Below are 24,587 nucleotides of genomic sequence, written 5' to 3'. Positions count from 1 at the left end.
GAAGCTTAAGTAAAATTTTAACATCTGTATATAGTTTATACTCTAACCTTTATTTTGAGTTATGTATTCTCTGTAGGATGATTTTTCTAGCACTGTTTGAGGTCAGTACTTGTAAATCTTTTCTAAATGTTCTAATAAAAATATAAAGCTGGAAGTTAAAGTGAATTTACAAAGAATCATCAATTTTTAAGCTAGATAAATTATAACTCAAACACTAATTAGGATTATCTTAAAGAAGGTATTTGAAGTTAGTTATAATAGAGATTGGTGTTTTAAAAAAGAGGATGGTTAACAATTACTTAAGATTAGTTGCTCTATTATAGCTTAGGTGAGAAATCTGGGGCTATTACCAGATTTCCTTAATTTTAGAAAATCCAGAAACATATATTGATATAAAGTGAACCAACATTTCAATGAGGGCAGTGGTTTTGATGTGTTGTTGAACAGGCAATGTATAGTTAATCAGATTGTTTAGAATTTCACAATTAAACCCTCTCCTCTTTCTTCCAAAAGGCCTTTGTAATACTAATACTGCAAAATATATCGAGTCTTCATTTTTCAACTCATCTATATTTGTAAAATCTTCAACAAAATCACTGCCCTTGTTAACTCTTAAAGCACAGAACACATTTATAAACCTTTTTGTCATGAATACTTAACTAGTTGCTTTCAAGAGATTATTTCTATGCCATGCTAAACTTTTACTTCCATAAGGTAAATTATTCAGTAAAACCTTGAAGACTTTTTCCAGCATCAGCCATCTCCATGGATATCAGAAGTTTGTACTTCCAAAAGACACACAGAGAAAAAGACTATTCTCTTCATTTTGTGCAAGTAGATTTTACTCTGTCCTCACTGTCTGAAACCTCAACATGCAAACATGTAAAATTTAGAATGTTTGCTGCATGTTTTGCCTACCAAACTTTATAACTAATCTTTGGGAGGGGTAAATAAATAGATATATTGAAAGTATAAAAAAGTACAATTTGTGTCCATCTTAACTCTGAATTTTTTTTACTGTTTAGTAGACAGATTTTTTTTCAAATTATATACATTGAAACCTCTTTAACCCCTTGCACTATCATTTGTGCTTTCAGTTAAAAAATTCACCCTAAATAGCACAAAATCTCGTGAATATCTAAAATTAAGCATAACTCTTATATTTAAATAGTTGATAAAAAAGAAACATAAGCTTTCCAGTTTTAACAGAGAAGTTTCAACTATTAAGCAGTATAAGTATTTTGTGTATTTTAAGGCAATAAGAGATTTCTGGAATTGTTATTACATAAAATTAAATGTATATGTCATTCATATCAAATTCTCACGTATTAAAATATTTGGCTCCCAAATTACTGTTTAATAGTTTTTTTAAGAAATTGATAAGCATATGCAAATAAACTGTATTTTTTTTTCTTTCTGATCATTTGGCTCTGTTGTATCTAACTTTGCATGCTCTGCTTTTTTTTTTTTTGTTTTATTTTGTTTTGTTTTTGCCCCCTTTCTCACTTCCAGGAAGAGAGCCCCCTGAGTGTGTCTAGCCCAGAGGGTACTGGTACCTGGCTGCATTATACCAGTGGTGTGGGTACTGGGCGTCGAAGACGCAGATCAGGGGAACAAATCACTTCTTCCCCTGTCTCCCCCAAATCATTGGCTTTCACATCCAGTATTTTTGGCTCATGGCAACAGGTTTTTAAACTTTACTTCATTAAACATTTTTCTTCCCCGCATTCAGAGCAACAAACAACTGTCTTTGAGGACATCTAATCCCTTGTAGTTTATTTACATCAGAGTAAATCCTTCTGTTTTTAAATTTTGAGTTCATTTAAAAATACTAATGATAGCTGAAAATATTTGAGGGAAAGAAACCACTTACATTGCATGTGTAGCATTTTTACTGGGAAAGTTTTAAATATCCAGGATTTAAAAAATTGCCAATAAATTTTATGCTCCTGGATCTTTAGCTTACTAATAAAATTATTTAAAATGGAAAGAAATCTTTCTTTGATTTTAGTTGTCCTTTAAAACTTTCAGAAACAAAATGACCCAAGTTGATGGTAAGAAAATTGCTAACTCCCCCCTTCATAATTGAAAAACTTTAATTCCATTTGGAATTTTCTGAGAATGTAAACATTTTTAAAAATATCAAAGTTTATGTGGCCTGGTTTTAATTAGCAAGGTATATATTAAACGGGGGCAAGTGTGTATGTGCTCATCAACAATATGGTTCAAAATAAAGTGACTTCAGAAGGACTTTCTGTGATGACATTTGGAAACTTAATGTACTCTGGTTTTTGCTATACTGGAAGATCTACTGTCACATGTGACTTATTTGATAATTTCAGCAATTTCCTTTTGGAAATATAATGCATTTGATTATAGGAAAAGGGATTATGGTATCCATTAAGGCTGTGAATATTTAAAGGTTACTCTGATAAAGCCCATGCATGGATCAGTAATTGTATGGTGACCTCAACAGTCTCTGTCTGTCTTTTCTTTTGTTTGTTGTTGTTTTTTCCCCCTTCAAATACAGGAGCTGTTTAAGAGTGGGCATTTGGCTTCTTTTAAAAGAGAGTGAAAGTATATCAGTCTTAATTATTTCTTTTCATCTGTCTTGTTTCACACTTAATGTTTCATTCTGAATGCCTGCTTCGCACCACTTCATTGCAAGGACTTCATATGAAATGGACTCCCTTCAGAAGGGGATCTTGCATGATCTTTTATGTTTTGTGTATTTCTACTAATATTTGTCATACAGCTTATTAACCTTTGTCTGTCTGGAACAGGCTGCATATGAAGTATGGTCTTTTGAGTTTATTTTACTATTTGTTTCACTTATTTTGCTTTCCTTATGCAGGTTGTATCTGAAAATGCTAATTACCTTCGAACACCAAGAACTCTTGTGGAACAGAAGCAGAACCCTACTGTAGGTATGTGGTATAAATGAAATTTATATTCCCTTCTTAAACTGACTGTTGTACACACATGTAAAATTCTTTAGTGGTAAAAGCATGACCAAATGCTATGCTTCAGTTTCCGTTTAATGTGTATTGATTCAGAAATGTTGAATAAAATTTTGGTCATATAAGAAGTAGCATTTAATTCTGTTGTGTATCCCTTTGAATGCCTACTGTGGTAATAACTTAATCCACTTACCCATGGAGGGTTTTAATCTTATTCCTTTTAAGTTAATTTATGAAGAACTTTATTTCCCTGATTGATCATGACAGAAAGATGCTATTGTATACAAAAAAGTACCTTCTATTTTCCTGATTGAAAAGACTTTCAAGTAGGGAGTGTTTTAGACCCTATCTAGGTTTATTAATTTTCCTTTTGAGCAGCTCTTAGGAAAACTAATGTATAATGGTAACCTTACTCTTTATTGAACTGTAAGCATAATTGCTTCTTTCAATGAAGCAGAGTTACATTGAAAAACATATTTCCGTACTCACTGGTTTTAAGCTCCTGGTTGATGAAATATATGAGGCAATGGCATATATTTTCTGTAAATAGTTGTCAAAATAGGTTTAATAAAAGCATAAATAAATTTCACTAAGTTCAATTATATATGTACTGCAGTCTCTAATACTAAGTATTTGAACTGTTTATACCTACATATTTGAGGATCTTTCTTTAGCTAATTACATATATATATTTTTATAGTTTTTAATATTTCTCCAGCGTTTTAAAGGAAACTTAAATATTTAACCCTTCTTATTGAATTGTCATAGAATATTTGCTAGAAATTCACTTACTCTTACCATGATGGTGAAATTCTTGCTTGGATATAAAGTCTTTTGCTATAAATTATGCATCAATTTATACTGGCTTGTTTTACATGTTGATAATGTGCTTCATTGGCGGCCTTATGGAGTAAGATCTTAAGTTATTTGTTAAGTATTAGAAATTTAAAGTGAATTAATTTGAGTGACTGAAAAGTTATTTTGCCTGTTTTCACAAGTAAATAAGCTTTAATATATTTTATTTTATAAGAATGATTGACAGTTCTTAATTCAGGGTATCAGAAAAGTGTTTTTTACCTGAATACATTAAAAATATTAATTTAACATAACTTAATTTGTGCTAGGAGTTTTTGGGTTTTTTTTTTTATATATAACTTTGCTCTTAACAAATTGATTTTCAGAATGCCTTCTCATCCTAAATTGTTTTTATGGGTGGTGGTTTTAGTACTTTTAGGATGTATATGTCTAGTTAATATGTGAGCATATTTATTTCCTCAGTAATAACATTTTTATTTAGTGTAAATTATCCCATTTGTTCAACTGATCAATGATGGTGTTTATTAGAAGCATTGTATTAAAAATGGTACCACTAGGAATTTACAAGCATATTGTAAGCCTGTTCAAGGCACTGCCAAAGGCTGCCTGTGTGTTGGTAAGAGCCATGTTAATTGCATGCTGCATGAATTCCCAATGTGAATGGAAGAACTCCCGTTGTTGTATATATTTTCTCTAACTCCCATCAGGGTCTCACTGTCCGGGCCTGTTTAGCACCTCAGTGCTTGGGGGTTCTTCAAGCGCACCTAACCTACAGGATTATGCTCGTACTCATCGTAAAAAGCTGACTTCTTCTGGCTGCATAGATGGTATGTGCACACTTGCACACACAGATTCATACCTACACCCATGCACACACCCATGAGCAATGTTTCTCCAAAGGGCATAAGTGGAATCTTAGTACAGTTTTCCTAAATGACTATCAGTGTTCTCTGTTATCCAAAGCTTCGCTCCATGTTTCATCAAGGAATTCATTATAGTTAGACTTGTAGTACTTGTGCAGTAAATAGTTTGTTAAAATGGAAAATTTAGTGCTGCATCATGCATATTCTTTTAGATAACTAATAATCCATGTTATAGAAATAAATTTTCTTTTATCTTTTAAATTATTGTTTATTGTTAACCCTTATTTTATTTATTGACAATGACAAACTAAAGTAAATGAGATGTTTGTTAATATAGACAAATATAAATGAACAGGATATGTTAGAACTCCTAGCTGATGGGAAATCAGCTACTGCTAATGTAGCTTCAGTTTTGAATTTTGATACTCAGAATGCCTTTGAGACTCATGGAAGGTGGTCCCTTTTCCTAAAAGTAAGGTTTTTTTTAGCTCTTTTAGAATTAGCATTTTCATTTAAAATTTTGGCTCATATGTTCACAAATTTATTTAGTCAGTAAAACATGGATTACCAGAATTGCCAACTCATTCTGCCTTTCTTTCTTTTGTATATTTCATTAAACATTTTGCCTCTATCCTTGAGCCAGTTTACTGCTTTTAACCAGTATTTGGCGTATTACTTCTCTCATCCCTTCTGCATGTCACCTAATTCTAACCTCATATATTCGTTTTTCCCCTCTTTTTTATTTTTTTTTTAAGTATTCTTCTTTTGGCAGCTATTACAAATTTCAGGTACCTGTTTTTCTCTTTCTCAGACGCCACACGTGGTTCTGCTGTTAAAAGGTTTTCTATCTCATTTGCTCGACACCCAACCAATGGTACGTTTTGCTTTTATTTTAAAAGATACTCCCCTGCTTCATCCCTTTTTAATTTTTCTTTTATTTCAAGATATGGGGTATACAGTATCATTCATTTCTTCATCCTTAATTTTAATTGGCATATAATTCCAATTTATTATTCAACCAAATTATTGATACTGTCTAGCTCCCTTTTCAGCTGTAATTTACATAATAATTTGACATTACTTGTCAAACTTTTAAATGACTACAGTGATGATGAGTTTTAATCCAAATTAACACCTAAAACTCCTTTCTAATTTTTTAAGTGATCAGTTTGCAAAATTTTTTATAATACACTTAGTATTTTTAATTTGCTCTTAATTCTTAATAATTTTAATGGGTTTTTTTTCTTTCAAATTCCTTTCCTGATCACGTTTGTTTTACTGAGATATTTAACCAAAATACAGAGCGACCCATGTAAAAGAGCCAAATGAGAACTGTCTGAAAAGTTCCAGGGAACCTGCTGATACATAGGCCTCTGTGTAATGTCATTTATCCCTGCTGTTTGTCTAAAGCAGTGCTGGACTTGGTCAGAAACTGTCCAGCATTTACTTTGTCCTCAAGTGGCAATATGGTTTGCTGTTATCAACCAATTCCTTCTGGTACCGCTGCTTTTTCTTAAACTATGAAGGATTCCTGGTAGGAAGAAGACTCAAGTTAAACTCTGAATACCCAATTCAGTTGTGTTCAGTCTTTAAGGTTGAATAGAAAGTGTTTCTTAACGATTATTTATAAGCTGAATTGCTGCAGTATTACAGCTTCCTGCTGAATATTTGCTGATCATTCTCAAATACTTCAGGACCAAGAATTTTCACAGACTTTTGCTCTTATTTTGAATAAAAGTACTTTTATCCCTGGAACTTTTTTATTTTTAACTGTGAATAAGTCTTTCAAAAACTCAAACTTTTATGAAACCTAAGGATTCAGTACAGGTTTGTGGTCATTTTCCTCTTTTTAGAGCCTTTAACAACATGTCTCCATAACAGTGCACTAATACTTGTTGAAGGTGAAATAAGATCTCATCCTCAAGTGGAAATTTAGCCTTAAAATATAGCACGCTTTCCCTCAGTTGTGGCTATTTAAATGCTACTTTTTGAAGAAAATGATCTTGCTTGATACAACTGCAGCTTCTAAAGATCCCACATGCATAAGAACCTCTAAGAAGAAAAACAGAAGTCATATCATTCTAAGAAGAGATATTGCAAGTTTTTGTACCAAGTACTATAGGTCTAAAGCTAGTATTACAGGTTTTATCTAGAAGTCTGTATTTAACTGAAGATAAAATAATAATAATAAATATGTTAAATTTAACAGAAAATAGGGTAGTTTTATATTCCTTTGGTTTAGCCCTTTTTAAAAATGTGGCTTATCCATATGTTATACAACTTAATGCATTTCTTTCTATTCTAGAAATATTTCTTTGTGTTTTCAAGATTTCTTTTTTTTTTAATGCTGTGTTGTTTTATCTGTCCTATGAATTGTCACTTAACTCTTCCACTTTTTATTTCCTATAACTTTCATGTTATTTCCATCTTTAACACATATCATGAACTTACCCCTCCCTTCATCTTTAGTTCAAGGAACATGGTGAAACAAGTATCTTCTGACAGTGCTTTACCTTATTTTCTGGGGCCTCTGTGCAGAACACCCACACCTCTATAGGTGCTGGTCCATTTCCTCTGTGAAATTTCTAGGCTCCAGTGGTATGTTTTTATAGCTTCTAAATGTGTCAGCAGGGTGGCTTTTTTAATTGCTGCGCTAACCCTTTCATTATGCATTTAAAAGTTTATTAAAGATAAATGGGGAAAAAATGCAGTACAGAGTAACTTCACTATTGTCATTTGCTTGTTATAAAATCTAGCAGGCAAGTGAAAGAAAATCATTATTTACAAAAGACAAACATCGTGAGGAAAGGAGAAAAACATTGTTGAGATTAATGAAATGCAAAGAAAGGATTTGCGCTTATTTGCATGAATCTTGTGCTTTAAAAAAAGTGTAACAATTATACAAGTCTAATTCCTTTAGTACTTAACTGAGGTATTTTAACTGCTACTATGACATTATAGTTTTTGTTTTGTTTTGAAGTATGAATAATGTTCTATCCTGTTTTGGTTTGTACCTAAAAAATCAGACATACTAGTTTTAAATCTTTTGGTTATTTTCATAGAAAGATTAGATCCCCTTTTAACCACAGATTTTTCCCTATAACAACTGAAAATTTCAGCAATTCATGGATCAATATTTCTTCTCAATATTTAAATGAATCAAATAGCACTGAATTCTTAAAAAGTGATCACATGCCTATTGAAGCAGAGTCTATTTTGCAGTCTGAGTTTAATTAATTACTTTTTAGCTAATGATATTGGACTTTATATAAGCTTAATTAAGTATTGAAAGTATTTTTTGGAAGAGAATTAGTCTGAGTTTTTAGAAGAGTGGATGCAGAAAGACTTGATATTTTTAATAGTATATGAAAGCAATTTTTAAAGCCATTCAGTCGAATAAGGTTTAAATGAATTTCTTCTTAATAGTGAATAAGTCTCTTATTTATATAAAAAAACTGTTTAAGTGCTTTTGTTTCATTGATAGTATTAATACATAGCTGCATGATTATTTCATTGAAAGTTTTATATTTCTGTGCCATTGTTAAACATAAATGTATTTGTATTTCGTATTGCTTTTTATTGTCCTAATCAATCAGCAAGTGATTTCTAATAATAGATTATTGGTGTTAATTCAGTAAAGGTAGGTTAAATATGTTTTGGAATTTTAAGTCCATTATGGATGAATGTTGTTTTAGGATCACATAGGATAGTATTGTTTTTGTCTTGGCATGTCTAGAAAATTCTTTAAATTCATTCTTCACATGTAATTAATTATATGACTGTTTTTTTGTTGGTTTTTTTTTTTTTTTGATAAGAAATTACCTTTAGCATCCTGGCATGAGGGATACATAGGGCTTCAGGTTACTCATCTATTGAGTAGACCTGACTTGAAATGATAAAACTGAACCAGGCATTATAGTAAATGCCTGTAATCCCAGCTACTCAGGAGGCTGAGGCAGGAAGATCACAAGCTTGAGATCTGTTTTGGCTACATATTGAGTTCAGGACCCACTTGAGCAATTTAGCAAGAACCTGTCTCAAAATAAAAAAATCTTTCAAAATCAGCTGGGAAATGAGATCTGTTGAAACTATTCCAGGAATGGGGGGAGGGGGAGATAAAGGCAAATGATGGAGGGGGTGAATTCAATTATGATATGTTGTTAGAACTTTTGCAAATGTCACAATGTACCCCCAGTACAACAATAATAAAAAATAAAATAAAACCAAAAGGGCTGGGAATGTGGTTCATTGGTGAAGTGCTTGCCTGTATTTGCAAGGCCGCTGGATTCAATCCCAGTCCCAATAAATAAATAAATAAATAAAATGAAAACAGAAAAATTGTATTTTTCCTCCCCTCCCAGATTTTCTTAAGTCTTATCCTTACATTTTACTAATAAAGAAGGAAATTATGTGCATGCTCTGCTATGTGATTACATCTAAAATGAAATCTTTGTCACATCTTGTTTCAACTCCATATTGCATAGCATCTGGTGTCATGACTTGAGAAATCGTGTGTGTTTGCATGTGTTACATTGAAAAGACTTAAACTTTCCAGTTCTAAACAACAATTGTCTTCCTTTTTAATAATCAATTTTTAAAATACCCAACTTTACTTCTTTGTCTTTGTTTTTTCTCTTGCAGGCTTTGAACTGTATTCCATGGTACCATCTATTTGTCCTCTAGAAACGCTTCACAATGCCCTATCCTTAAAACAAGTGGATGACTTTCTTGCTTCCATTGCTTCTCCATCCAGTGAACTTCTAGACAAGATTCCTGAAATGTGTAGGAAAATTTACCTTCATATTTAATTCTTGGGCAGTAGAAACATTATAAAAAATGTAAACTCAAGTAGCAGTAATAGTGAATAGAACTTTAGGACCTAAAGATGTATAAAGTGACATTATTAGTAATTCTTTAGTGTAATGGGTAATGTACAACTTTTCTTGATTCCTCCCCAAAATCTTTTTCTTGCATAAAGGAAAAAAAATGTCTAAGACCCAGCAATAGAAGTATGTTGGAATTTGCAGTGTGGGAGACATTAGTCTTAGGAGAGAGTATTCTTCTTAGAGATAAGAATCTTGTTCTTCTACCCATACCTCAGGAAACCACAAACTTTATTTACATAGCTTTCTCTTTTCTGGGGTGCTGTATACATTTTATAAAATATATTTATTTTGCCCAAGCAGTATGATAGTTCTTGGAATAAGTGACATTTTCATGTGTTGCTGTTATTCCTGGGCTATCACATTGTATAATTCAACAGCATAATTCACGTGTTATTCTAACTGGTACCCCTTCATTTCTATTAGGCAATGAGTGGCTTTTCCCTTTTCTTCCACTTCTGGTAGTAGAGGTCAGTAATAGAAAAAAGAGATTAAAATATTTCATTTTAGGTATGGCTTTGGAAAGTAGATTTTAATTTCAAATTTTGTATATGAATGTGTTTGATTCCAAGCATTGATGATACTCCAAATGAAATAGCAGCTATAAAGACAGTCAGGAAAACAAAGGGAATTCATCTACTTTTATGTTGTCTTTAACTTAACAGAATAGACAGTGCTAGTTTGCACCTTTACCTTATTCTTGATGTTTCATTGCTTCCCTGAGATGGGGCTTTAATATCTTGAAATAGAAATTAAAGAAAGATTCCAATAAGTAAATAAGGACTTAGAGTAGATATCAGTGCTATTTAATTTTAGAAGATTTGCAGTGAATGTCTTGAAAGTAATAGAATAATGACATCTGTTTGTTTTGAAAAGAATTTTAGTGGGATATTTATAAAAGGGTAATCTTTTAAAGTTATTTTATGGTAGCTACATTTTTGTGGTTAGTGAATTCATTCATCAGAGTGTATTATTGAGGTATATTGAGGCAATGGATATTAGTTTCCTTCTTTTTTTTTTTTTTCAAAAGCGGTTTGATTTATTTTTTTTTCCCATTTATTCACATGTGCATACATTGTTTAGGTCATTTCTCCATCCTGCCCCCCTTCCCCACCCTTACCCCCTTCCCCGCCTCAGTTCCAGGCAGGTCCTGACCTCCCCTTATCACTAATTTTGTTGAAGAAATGACATAAGCATAATAAGGAAGACAATGCGTTTTTTGCTAGTTCAGTTAGGGATAGCTATACAGGGAGATTCCTACTATTGCTGTCATGTACCCATGTGTTACGACCCATGTTGATTCAACTCTAACTCAGTGATCTTTACATTGGTTCCTGATCCGCTGCTCATGATAACCTCTGTCATCTTAAGGTTTCTGTATTAGTTCCTCTGGAGTGGGGACATCAAGGCTTTCATGTTTTGGGTTTTCTACCTATTCCTATATTTCCTGTGTGTGCTCTCTCCTTGTCATGTGATCCAAGTCCAACCACATTGCTGCTTTTGCCCTAGATCTAATGTCCACATATGAGGGAGAACATACGATTTTTGGACTTCTGAGCCTGGCTAACCTTGCTTAGAATGAAGAGCTGTCTTCTATAGCTGCTTCATCCAGAGTATCTATTTTGATTCATTTTTATGTAAGATTTTATTTCAGGGAAGTTTACTATTAGTGATGGAGGTTAACACTACAAAAGGGTAAAAGTGTGCAAACAGGAAAGAGCTAAGTAAGGATGTAGTGCTTTACATGATGCTTTACAGACATCTTTATTTGTTACTTATATTAATTTCATTGGTGACTACCTTGAGCTCTGCCATTGACATTTTACATTCATTTGCTTGGCACATTTGTTGTAATTGGTCCACACATTGTTTTTCAAAAGCACGCTATCAGAGCCTTTCCACAAATTGTAAAATTGCAAATCTGGCTCTTATAATCTTTCCATCTTCCTTTGTTTAGAATTCAGAAGCTCATATCAAGGACTTTCATGTACTTCCCCTCACTTTGGCCTGTCCTTCCCCAGAGGACTATATACTTAAGAACTAAGTTCTCTAATTTTCTTTTTTGCCACCTAATCTCTCATCTTGATTACAAAGGTGGGCTGGGGGAAAGAGGAACATCATCAAAATTCCCTTGCTTCTGTGAAGATAAATCTCAGCTGGGTAATATAGGAAAACAATCTGATTTGTTTAACTGCTAATAATCTAGTTAGTTTATTCTTAAATTGATAGTTTAGTGGACCATTGTGTTTGTAGACAATTATTCCTTGAATCTCCATTTGTTGTTGGGACTCTTTGTTTTAAAAATTACTGTTAACAGGCAGTAAAACTATGCCATCAGCTCTTTGCCATCCTATAAGTGCCTGAGTTTCTATCAGGGCAGGATAATATTAACTCTGTTGCTCTATTCTTGTTGGCATTCCTTTGGTGTAAAATGTTAAATTGCTTGTATTTACAATATAAAAAGAATGTGTTTGGATATCACCACGAGAGAACTCCCTTTTTATAAGAATGATAATTTTGCTGAATTTACTCTTCTAACCTTGCCATGTCTATTTTCTACTACTGTTTATATTAAGTATTATGCATGTTAATAACTAGATTATGTTATAATAAGAGAATTGGCAGAAAATTAATAAATTACCTTTTTTTTTTTTTTTGCAGCTTTTACAACCTCACGTTCCAGTCCAGTAATGAGAAGAAAAGTTTCTTTAAATACCTATACACCTGCAAAGATCCTCCCAACACCACCAGCTACCTTAAAGAGTACTAAAGCAAACAGCAAGCCAGGTCAGGGATATATTTATGTGTCTGATTCTGCACAGCAATTACAGGAGTGATAATAGTTTGCTTTTTGAATGTGAAATCTCTAAGTAGGATCTGTTCATTTTTGTGCTTTCTAGTTCAAAATCTATTATCATAACCTATTTGTGAATATTTTTGTCTCTGTTGTCTCCCACCCCATTTTTGTCTCTATTATTTCCCCTCCCTTGCATTTGTTAATGAAATATATTTCATACTCACACTTTTCCCCAAACCAGATTGTAGACTCTCTTCTTTAATTACTTTTCTGTTGAATCTAAGGCATCTTTTTATATGAAACATTTTTTCTTGTTTCCCAAAGATTTTAATCTGTCCATTCTCAGTCTGTCGATAAAACTACCAAATTCAGCAGTCTTTTACCAGAATTTTTTATCTTAACCTCTTGGCACATTTGATTGTATTATTGAGCCTTCTCTTACCCTGACTTCTAATATATTACTCTATCTTGATGTTCTTTCCACTTTTCTCTAATTCTTTTTTTATTTGATGATCCTTCTTCTTTCTACTTTCCTATCCCAGATAGGGATATTATAACCCTATTCATATATTCTTGCCCTATGTCCTTTTTCCTCAGAGAATTCCATATGGCTACAGTGTTTTTCACTGTAACCACATGGGAGATGCTGTCATATTTTCCTACTTTTAATGTATTCAGATGTTCTTTTGATAAAGAGTTTGTACTTTGGAACCACAGGCATCTACATTAAAATATCAACTCTGCTACTTATTAGCAATATGAATTTGGGTAAGTTACTTAACTACGCTAATCCTTAGTCTCATACTCATAAAATCAGAGTTAATAGTACCTCCTTCATAAAGTTATTGGGGATGCAAGGATATATAAAGTACTAGACACACATTATAAACACTCACTAAATGGTAACTACTAATATTACTGTTTTACTATCACCAAACTACTTACTTCTGCCCAAATAAATCTGCTTAGCGCTCATGCTTCTTTTTTCTCCTGAAATTCTTAAGTTCTTCAATCCTTCAAACACCTCACCCAGCATGTCTATCGATGATGTACTTATGTGATTATCAAAATAAGAACTTGAACCTTATACATTCTAACTAATCAGGATATAAAGCTACAGTTTAACAAGACACAGTGGGGCAGCCCGGGCTAGGTAGTGAGTTTGAGGCCAGTCTGAGCTAAAGTGTTTTGTTGTTTGTTTTCTTGTTTTGTGTTTTGTGGTTCTGAGGATTTATCCCAGGGTCTTACACATGCTACACAAGTGCTCTGCTACTGAGCTATGTCCCCAGCCGTATCTTTGAATCGTAGCACATTGTTATTCTTTACATTTTAAACACATAATAAACCCATTATTTCATGAGCATTTTTAAATAGTAAAGTTAAAATTATGTTATATGTTTTAAATGACTTTTCAAATAGCCAATCATTCATTCCTAAGATGAACCTTATCCTGCTTGAGGTGCTTTGACACACCTCAAAATTGCTAAAAAAATGAACTGGACTTGATTCAATTTTGAGAATTATTATTTGTCTCTTTGTGAAGGGTATGAATCTGTAGTTTTCTTTTTTTGCAACATCCTTTTTAGGTTTTGATATGAGGGTAGTGTTATTTTCCTAAAATGATTTGAGAAGCATTTCCTCCTTTCTGTTTTCTAAATGTGTTCTTATAAGATTTTTATTTCTTCTTTACATATTTAATATAATTAATTTTCTGTTTCATTTTTATAACAGACTTGGCAACTTGCTTTTTTTAAAAATTATTTTTCTTTTGGTGGTACTGGGGGTTTGAACTAGGGGCTTTCACTTGCTAGGCGGTGCTTTACCAGATAGAGCCACGCCTCCACTTGTATTTTTCAAGGAGTTTACTCATTCTGTCTAAGTTGACAACTTCTAATTCTTTTAACGAATGTGTTAATAACATGTCATTCATGATACTAGATTTTGTATTCTATTTTTTTTCTTGATCGTTCTTACTAGAGATTTATTCATTTTGTTGGCCTTTTTTCAAAGGACCTACTTTTTTTTTTTTTAAATTGTTGTGCTCAGGGTACATTGTGGCATTTACAAAAGTTCTTTCAATATATCAGATATACAGTGCTTGAATTCACCGCCTCCATCATTCTCCTTTATCATCTCTCTCCTCTATTCCTGGAATAGTTTCAACAAGTTTCATTTTTCCATTTATACTCATGTGTACACAGTATTTGCACTATATTCACTCTTTTCCCCCACATCCCTACCAACATTTGTTGTTTGTGTTCTTGATGGTAGATATTCTAACAGGAGTGAAGTGGAATCTTAACATGGTTTTGATTTGCATTTTCTCTTTAGGGATGTTGAGCATTTCTTCATGTGTTTTTGGCCATTTGGACTTCTTCTTTTAGAAAAGTTCTGTTTGGTTCATTTGCCCTTTTCTTCATTGGGTCATTGATTTTGGGGGAGTTTAATTTTTTGAGCTCCCTTTGTATTCTGAATATTAATCCCTTCTCAGATGTATAGCTGCCAAAGATTTTCTCCCATTCTGTGGGCAGCCTCTTCAATTTAGTAACCATTTCTTTTGTTGTGCAGAAGTTTTTTAATTTCATGTAGTCCATTTGTGACTTAGTCACAGCAACTAAGTCCTTTGTCTTAGTTGCTGAGCCATTTGAGTTCTACTGAGGAAGTCATTGCCAATGGCTATTGCTTCCAGTGTATTCCCTGCTGTTTCCTGCATTAGGTTCAAAGGTTCAGGCCTTATATTAAGGTTCTTAATTCACTTTGAGTTGATACTTGTACATAGGTTTAATTTCAGTTTTCTGAAATTAACCAGTTTTCCCAGCAACATTTGTTGAAGAGGCTGTCTTCATCGTGTGGTTTTAGCACCCTGGTCAAAAATCGTTGGGCATAGCTGCGTGGAGTCACATCTGGGTCTTCTATTCTGTTCCACTGGTTTTCATATCTGTTTTTGTGGCAGTACCATGCTGTTTTTATCTCTATGGCTCTGTAGTATAATTTGAAGTCAGATATTGTGATACCTCTAAGTGTTGATCTTTTTGCTCAGTATTGCCTTGGAGAGGACCTACTTTATCTCATTGTTTTTCTCTGTGTTGTATTCTTTGATGATTTCTGCTCTTCTACTTACTTTGGTTTTTATTTTTATCCTTTATTTCTAATTTCTTAGGGGGTAGATATCATTTTTACCTTTTCTCATTAATTTCATTATAATTATAAAATATACTCTATGCTTTCGGTTCTTTTAAATGTGAAACTTGTTTTATAGTAAGCATATCTTGACTGTTCCACATACACTTAAAAAATAGATATTCTAGAGACTGGGGATATAGCTCACTGGTAGAATACTTACCTAGCATGTGCAGGATCCTAGGTTCAATCCCCAGCCTCACCAAAAAAAAAAAGTTACTCTATAGTTCATTGACCCAAATAGATATAATTTTATCACTCATTAGTTCAAAGTGTTGATAACGTTCAGATCCTCTATGTCTTGGTAGGACTGTGCACAGGGAGAAGATCTAATTGTTCTTTCAGTTGTATAAAGAATGATCTTAATTGTGGAATTGTTTAGTTTTCTTTTAATTTGCTTTGTGTGTGTTGGAGCTGTGTTATTAAGTTCATACATATTTATTAGGTCTTCCTGATGTATTGACTCATTTATCATCTTGAAATTTATCTCTTTGATTTCTCGTAATGCTTTGTCTTAAAGTTTATTTTAGCTGATGTGAGTATAGCTGTTTCACTTTCTTAGGCTCAATGTATGTAATTAATGTGTCTTTTTATTTAAAGTGTATTTTTGTAGACAGCATTTATTTGGCATTTAAAAAAGTTATTCTAACAGTATCTGCCTTATAATTGCAGTGCTTATAATTGCCCATTAACAATGAGTGTAATTATTGATATATTTGAATTAGGTCACTTTATTATATCCTTTGTTTATTCCTTGTAATTATTATTCCTTTATTCATTCCTGATTTATTTTGTATTCTACATTTTTTAGAATTCCATTTTAATTTGTCCATTGGCTTTTTGCTATGAATTTTTTTTTATTATTTTATTGATTGCTTTAAATATATATTCTTAACATTTCATGGTCTACTTAAAGTTAATTTTGTATCACCTAAAGGAATAAAAGCTTGAAGTTATAGGTTCATCTGTCTTCCTTTTTATCCTTTATACATAGTTGTCCATATGTGTATGTATTACTTCTACATACAAACACTATAAACACAATGTTATATTTGCTTTAAATAGTCATAGCTCTTTTAAAGAAATGAAAAGGAGAAAAAAAGTCCTGTGTTTATCTGCACATTTGCCATTTTTGATGTTCTTCATTCCTTTCTTAAAGTTTATGTTTCTATCTAATTTCATTTGCCTTCAAAAAGTTCTTTAGGATTTCTTATACTACCGGGCTGTTGGCAACACATTCTGTTCATTTTGTTGTGATGGAAAAAGTCTTTATTCTGCATTCTTGCAAGATAACTTTGCTGGATAGAGAATTCTGGATAGAAAGTTGGGGGTTGTTTTGTTTTGTTTGTTTGTTTTGTTTTTCTTTCACATGTTTTAAAGATGCACTATTGCCTTCTGGTTCCCAAGGTCTCTGATGAGAAGTTTTAATTAATTTGAATCATTCCCATATGTGCAATGCTTTATTTTTCACTGCCTGATTTCAGTATTTTCTTTTTATGTTTCATTTTTAGCAGTTCAATTATGGTATGCCTAAATCTTTCTTTCTCTTTCTTGTAATAATTCTTATTGAATGGTCACTTTTCCCTGCCCCCTTCCTTTAGCTTTTAAGGCTAAGCCGTTTTTATTTCGAATATTTTATTCCATTCTTTAGTTTGTTGAAACTTATACTTTTTACTCATTATATGCATATTTTCCTTCCTTCTGCAGCAAATAGTTGCTGCTTTAAAAATCTTGCCTGTCTGGGACCATGGCTCAACTGGTAGAGAACCTGCCTCACAAGCACAGGGCTCTGAGTTCAAACTCCAGTATTGCCAAAAATAAATAAATAAATCTTGCCTGTCAATGACTTATCCAATGATTGGTCTCTGTCAGTTTGCTCATTATTAACAGGAAAGATATTTTCCTGTTTCTTAATATATTGAGTAAATTTGGGACATTATGAATAATGTGTAGTAGAAACTTGGACTTCTGTTATTTCCATTATATTCCTCCACAGAATATTGTTTTGCTTATTTTTAAAGCAGAGTTAATGTTGCTTGAATGCAGTTGCAAACCTGTGTTCCTCAAAGGGCTTGACAGCTCAAATTTCAGTTTATTTATTGTAGACTTAGCGAGGCAGCTTTGAGCTTACTCTACTAATGCCTTATATATCAGGATTCATATGTAGAATTATAGTCTCTTCCTTTCTAGAATTTCTCACCCTACTTTCTGTGAGCTGTATTTTCCCCAGTATTTGTCATCTACTTCCTCATGCTAGTAACACTAGGTTTTATGTTAGAGTTTTAGTCATTCTACATAGTATACATCAGGGCTTGTTCTCAAGCTAAAAGCTCTTTAAAAACAGAGGGGAAGACTCATATTTCATCTTGTTCTATTCTTACAACTAGTAAACTGCCTAATTTTGTCACTCTTTAGGGTTTTTAGTTAGTTGTTTGTAGTTTGTGCAGAGTGTATACTTGTTTTCTGCTGAACTCTTAATCTGACAGGAACATACCTACCCATAGTAGACATGCAACTCCACTTAGAATAGCTTCTTGATAACCCATTTTATCTTGGTGTTGGTGAGGGTGTAGAAGGCAAGAATGCTTTTAGTCTTTTTAACTTTCTAACCTAGCTTTTTAGATAGTAATGAGATGGAAGACATAGGAGGAAATTGATGTTGGTAGGGAAAGTGACAAATTCAGTTTTAAGCATGTTATTTGTATTTCATATCTGATATCTATAAAGAGAATACAAGTAGGCATCTGTATATACATATCTTGAGTTAAGGGAAAAACCCTGGACCACAAGTATAAATTTGAAATTAGCATAATGATGCTAATACTTAAAAATGAAATATAATTTAGTTTCTCAGAAAGAATGTAGAGCAGAGTAAGAAATTTATTTTGTGAACACAGCCTATTGTTATTATTGTAAGAATTATTCTGTCACCTAGCAGTATTTGAACTTTAATTGCTATGTAAATCTAAGCAAAAGTTTTTTCTATTTTTCATTTGTATAGCTACCAGTGGACTTTCTAGTGCAGTTGTCACTAATACTTCATCTCGCAAAAAGAGTATAACTATCAAAACAGAAGTGGATGAACACAAGAAAAGCACGGGGAAAAAAAAATGAAGTCTGCTTAGCAGAAATTGGAACTTCTGATACTTAGAAAAACTTGTTCAGTAGAAACAGATATGTAATAAACAGGCTGAAAATTGTCAAAGCAGGTAATTTATGTTTCTTATACCTCTCTGTATTCATTTAAAAACATTTTTCAAATCTAAAGGATTTTTTTTTATTTAGGTAAGGATCTTTTGTCATGATCGGAAATGTTTAAAATGATGTTTATTAGCATTCTGTGAGTAGAAGAATTTGTGATAAGGGTCTGTCATTGTTCATGTAATGCTTCTATGTGCCTCTGGTAAAGAAAAAGAGCATAAAAGCCCAGCTGGCGTGTACCAAAGTACTGTCTGATGGGGTGACCTCTGTACATATATGTATTCTCATGAGATTGTATCTTAGTGATAAAAACCTTTAGCATAGTGATATTTGATGGAAAGATTACACATTGGGGACTTTTTGAGATGTGTATTTCCAAAGGGATCTCCTTGAACATTTACATTAGAAATTTTTTTTAATTGTTGCAGTTACATATATGCTGCAATATGTAAAAACTGGAGTAAAGCACATGTGTTATTTTTTCAATCAGTGCTTTGAAATTTTTTATTATGAGTTATTTAAAATAGAGCATATACAGTTGGGAGAAGTATACCTTTATTCACATAAACTTATATATTAATTTGTATAAAATATTTTCTTTATATATTTCCTTCCTGGAAGAGGTGCTTTGTTCATCAAGAAAATTTTTGCTTTACATATTGCTTTAGAGTTTCTTTTTAAGAAATATAACCAATAAGTGTGTAAATGTTATACTTATTTTCAGAGTTTTTTAAAATCTAAAAGACTCAATTTAAAAATGGAAATTGTCAGTTAAACTGAGTTCCGTTAAGCTAGTAGGTAGTTTGTGTAGCATCTGTTTTTACCATTTCCATTCTTAATGTCAGTTGATGTATCAATTGACCTCATTGAGAAAACTTAAAGATTGAGTATTTGAAATATATGCTCTTTACAAGTGATTAGATTTTGAAGGGAAAGTGAAGTCATTGTGTTGTGACTTTATCTATGATGTGAAAAAAATGTATTATCCCTTGGTGCTTTTGCCTCCAGTGGACAAATAATTGTGAGCCACTTGAAATGACTTAAATAATAATCCAAACAGTGTAACCTGCTAAAACTTTCCTGCATTATAAGTTACATAACTGAAATTGGTAAATCTTTGTCTTGGAGCTTATGTTTAGAAGACTTACTGGCGCTTCACTGTATGAATGTAATTACTATAATTCTTCAAAAGAGACTCTTCTGATCTTAAATCATCTTATGTGAACGACTTTTAGGAATTATATTACAAGTTAGTTTAAAAGGTATCAGATGCAGAACTCACAAATGTATACAATTAAGGAAGTTCATATACTTCATGAATGTATTATATGGTGATATGTCTTGTAAACAGTTGAATGTATGTAAGTTTTCTATATGTGAAAATGTGGCTAATGTGCTCATTATGGGGATAAGAAAACTTATTTTTTAAGTTGAACTGAATTAAAGTATTTTCTTTCTAGAATCAATGGCTTAAATGGCTTAAAATTATTTTTTATTTCTGTTCCTTATCTGTTTTAGCTTTTAAAATACGATGATGAATCTTCTAGTATTAAATAATATTTAAATACTAAATTATAGTCTACTCATAGTGTAGTCTACTCATATACATTTATGTATAATATTTAGTATATTGCCTTGGGGTATTTTATTGCCTTTAAGTTTTTTTATCTTTCTGCATCTGTATTTTTTATTACAAGTAAGAAAACACCAATTAATACTGGCTTACACCATAAACTTTTATTACCCATTTCTAAAGGTCTAAAAGGTGGGATTTGCTCCATCCACTTAGTTGGTCATCTGTCCATCTACATAAAAAATATTCAAGGAGAATTCCATGAACTTACTGACCCTGGAGCTGGTGATCAGGTCAGTTTATCCAAAATCCTCAGCAATATTTACATTATGGGCTTCGTTCTGATGATAATTCTTCATCATGCGAGGCTTGTGCACTGCAAAATATTTAACACCATCTGTCTCTGAGGTAACTTAGGACAGTGAGCCAAAATTAAAGTAACAGTCAAGTTTTCATTCACTTACTGTGATTGTATTATAAGCAAAAGACCATAAAGGAAAGTAGTGTAGGTTCCTCCATCCCATTTTTTTACCCCTCTGGACAGACATTGGCACAGGTCAAGCACATCATATACAGTGCAGGCTCAGGAAATTAATCCATTGCTGAGGAGCAGTGAACAAAAGTCCCTACCAGTTTGTGTCCTGGGAAGAAGGCGAATACAAAAGAATTTATGTTCAAGTGGAAAAGAAACCTGAGTCAAGGCCTCCTCATAAGGAGACCTCAGAGTGGAGGTACCTGAGGTAGGGATCCAGCAAGACACGCGACCACCTCAGAAGATCCTGAGTCCTTGTCTACAGTCTCTCCACAGATTATTGTGCACTGGTGATGCTTTAAATGTCATCTTTGCCCTTGAAGTTTATCAAGGCAAAGCCTGTAGTTGGGCCTAAAAGACCAAACATAGGTTTTGGGGCTGGAGTTGTCTCCTCACGCTAACCTTCACCATAAATGCTAGCTGCATCCCCCAAATTGTGTATCAGTCAAAAAATGTCTCCAGATATTACCAAATGTCTCCTTGAGGGTAGAATTTTCTCTAGTTAAGAACCATTGCCCTAAAGCACGTGGTTATATAGAGAAGAAAGGGATATGTAACCAAAATCAGTAATGCAAAGAAGAGGAGATAGACATGTAACCACCAATGTGTACAGTAATCACACTTACATATCTTATCTTTGCTATAAGTTTGCTTGTTCCACTAGTGGCTTTCTTCTTAACTCTAATTTTGAATTAAATATTTAATTTAGATGCTATCTGTTGACTCCCTGCTATAAGCGATGTCTAATTGGTATACTACTGCACAGTTTTGGTTTATTATGTTATTTGCTTGCTTCTTGTGTTTACTTTTGTGTCTACAAATATTTTTATACTTTTATTACATGCTGATAATTTAAAATGCTGTATTTTGAGTCCCTAGTTAATCAAGATGATGAAATCATTCCACTTTGCCTTTTGTTAGTTTGCCTACTCTGTATTTCTTATAATATGGCCTTATTTCTGGAATGGCTTTAGTTTTTTCCTTTCCATTTCTTTTCTGAACTTTGTTAGCTTATGATGGATTCCTTTGTGTAATGCCTGCTGTTTCTGATTACCAATATCTGTACGAACTCTTAATTTCCTACATTTTTTGGCATATGACGGTATATTTGGTGAGTGGTTTTTATCTGCTCTCATTTCTTCCTTTCCTTTCTTTTCCTGGAGTGTTTTTGTATGAACACTGCAGCATTTTCGTTCTTATTTATTACTGTTTGATATGAATTCATGTGGTGGGGCTCCCTGGGTTACAGTGAAGCTCCTTATGACAGGATTGTGGTTCTCTCCTCAGACAACAGAGTGGAACTGCAGGGATACTCACCTTTAGACTTTTTTTGCTCTTGTCTGTCTCATTTACAGACTGCTTCTGCAGATGTGACAAAGGTAGGCACCATAAGATAGCATTTTGCTCAACAACCTGCCACATACACAATAGTAGTTCACAAGATTATAATGGAGCTGAAAAATTCCTACCACTTAGTGACATAGTGCATGGCATAATCCATGTGCTTGCTATGGTGCTGCTAATAAACCCAACTAAGTTGCCAGTCTTAAAGCATAGCAGATACAATTATTTACATAATACTTGGTAATAAATGGCTATTACTGGCTTATGTATTTACCCATTTTAGAGTGTAGTCCTACTTAAAAAGTTTATTTCAGAATAGTATGCTGTGTTACCCCAGCAGTTGCTTCATACATCTCATGTTCATCACGTCTCTTGATTGCATCAAATGATTTACCTATATCATCCAGGTTTATGTAATTGTACTTCATAATGTTCACACAGTGATGAAATCATCCCACAATGCATTTTTCAGAATGTATTCCCATTGTTAGTGTGCATAACTATATTTCCTTTGGCCTTGAGTGTTCAGGAAATCTATTTGTCCTCACCCATTTCCATGGTTTCAGAGAAGGAACTGATCTATTTTGGAGGGTATTGATCTAATCACTTTGGGGATCTGGAGATCACAAGATGTAAGCATTCTCTCCAGGCATCTTCCTGTTTGAACTTTACAGCATTTGGCAGTACGTTCTCAGGACGATTTGTGGTCACTGTGCCTTCTAGTTTTGTTGAAGATACTTTGTATTTCTGTTTCATATTCAGAGATAATGTTTTCATTGAGAACTTATTTCTCCATTTTCAAACTGGGCATTGCTTTTTTTTTATTACTATCCTTTGACAGGAAGAAGGAAACAGAGGATAAAGAACAAAAGGCAAAGCCCAGGCTTGGCTAGATTGCTTATCACAATTACATTTTTGTAGTGAAATTAATGGTACTCCCACCTGTAGTATATTGTCAGATTCAAGTAAAATTATATTTAGTAAACTATAGTGAAGAACAAATCTGAGGCATTGTATGTATTCTTTTAATAGAGTTGTATATTGTCCAAATGTCACTGAAGCCTCTCTATTCAGTGTCATTTCAGCATTTTTACAGCCAAGGACATTCTAGATTGCTCCCCAAACTCTATGAATGCCTGTGTTGCCAATGGAACAACCTGAGACCCCCTTCCCAACCGATCATCTTCTCCTTTTAAAAAAAATCTTTAAGATTATCTAGTCCTTCTCAAAGCAGTGTTTAAAACACACACACACACACACACACACACACACACACACACACACACACACACACACACCCAAAGTAAAGCTGGCGTGTACTCCCAATCTCGTTGTAGTGTCAATGACACCATTGTGCAACTCCATGAGATAATGGATGTACACTTTAGGTACCCATTTTAAAGCACTTAGAAAGATGTAACTTGAGGAGGCTAGCAGACTATTTGTCATTCCATGTATTGTGCTTCAGGAGTGCTTGCTATGTGGAAGGATGATTTTTTAACGAAGAACAAATATTCCTTATGAAAGTGTTTTGCTGCTTTTAAAAGCTGATTTTCTTTAGCTAGTCAATGCTGAATAAAAAGCTCAGTGATAAAAGTGGGTGGGTGGATGGATGGATGGATGGAAAAATGACAAAAGAATGTGAGATGGATTCGACAGAATGACAGAACACAAACTCCACTATTAATCAAAAAGCGTTACTGATGTGAGGAAGGACTGTCTTTCTTTCTACACAGAAGTTATTATTTGCTCTGTAATACCCATGCTCAAAATTCATGACAAAATGAGACTTGAAAATCTGGGGGTTACCTCTATGACAATTTTGTGTAACTGATTCTTTATTGATCATCCAGAAACCTTAAAAGCACCATTGCCACACTTGCTTCTCAATGGAATAGATGGGAAACCACAAAGAGAGAATGAACCTCACAATAGTGCTGCTATTGGAAGAGAACAGACTCTGCTTCACCTGGGGAAACTGCAAATACATTTTTTTAAGTGAAAATTGAAAGGTTCAAAACTCAAGGAAATCATATGACTAAAATCTTCCCATGTTTTTTCCACAAGCATGGCAAGAAAATAAAACACTGAATAGATACTTCTATTTTTGTCAGTGAAATATATAAATGTAAAAATACTCATATTGAACTGCTTGGCTCTGATGATTTCCTCTATTTTTTTTCTTTCACCATACAAATAACAACTCAAAGTGGATTAAGGACCTTAGTATTAGAAACTTTGAAGCTAGTGCAGGAAAGAATAGGGAATACACTGGAACTTGTAGGCATAGGAAATAACTTCCTAAGTAGAACTCAATTGGCTCAACTCTAAGAGAAAGGATTGGCAAATAAGTCTACATGAAATTAAAAAGCTTCTGCACAACAAAAGAAACTGTCACCAAATGGAAGAGGCTGCCCACAGAAAGGGAGAAAATCTTT

At 33.1% G+C, this 24,587-nt stretch overlaps 1 protein-coding gene across 17 annotated transcripts in view; it reads left to right on the top strand.

Moving 5' to 3' along the window:
* Positions 1 to 23,457, top strand: part of Ppip5k2 (diphosphoinositol pentakisphosphate kinase 2) — a 79,446-nt gene extending 55,989 nt beyond the window's left edge. For 8 of the 17 annotated variants that reach the window (XM_074077013.1, XM_074077014.1, XM_074077007.1 and 5 more), the window contains 7 exons: positions 1,513 to 1,686; positions 2,855 to 2,927; positions 4,484 to 4,603; positions 5,451 to 5,513; positions 9,281 to 9,421; positions 12,184 to 12,309; positions 18,501 to 20,166. In XM_074077013.1, the coding sequence (XP_073933114.1) occupies positions 1,513 to 1,686; positions 2,855 to 2,927; positions 4,484 to 4,603; positions 5,451 to 5,513; positions 9,281 to 9,421; positions 12,184 to 12,309; positions 18,501 to 18,613 (810 nt within the window). In that variant the 3' untranslated portion in view covers positions 18,614 to 20,166. Of the gene's footprint in view, positions 1 to 1,512; positions 1,687 to 2,854; positions 2,928 to 4,483; positions 4,604 to 5,450; positions 5,514 to 9,280; positions 9,422 to 12,183; positions 12,310 to 18,500; positions 20,167 to 20,456 lie in introns of those variants that run through there. The other 9 variants (XM_074077016.1, XM_074077023.1, XM_074077018.1 and 6 more) reach the window with 6 other exon arrangements.
* The last annotated feature ends 1,130 nt before the right edge of the window (positions 23,458 to 24,587 follow it).

This window comes from Castor canadensis, chromosome 6, assembly GCF_047511655.1.
Source record: "Castor canadensis chromosome 6, mCasCan1.hap1v2, whole genome shotgun sequence".
Classification (NCBI taxonomy): Eukaryota; Metazoa; Chordata; class Mammalia; order Rodentia; family Castoridae; genus Castor; species Castor canadensis.
This window is presented reverse-complemented; position numbering and strand designations above follow the sequence as displayed.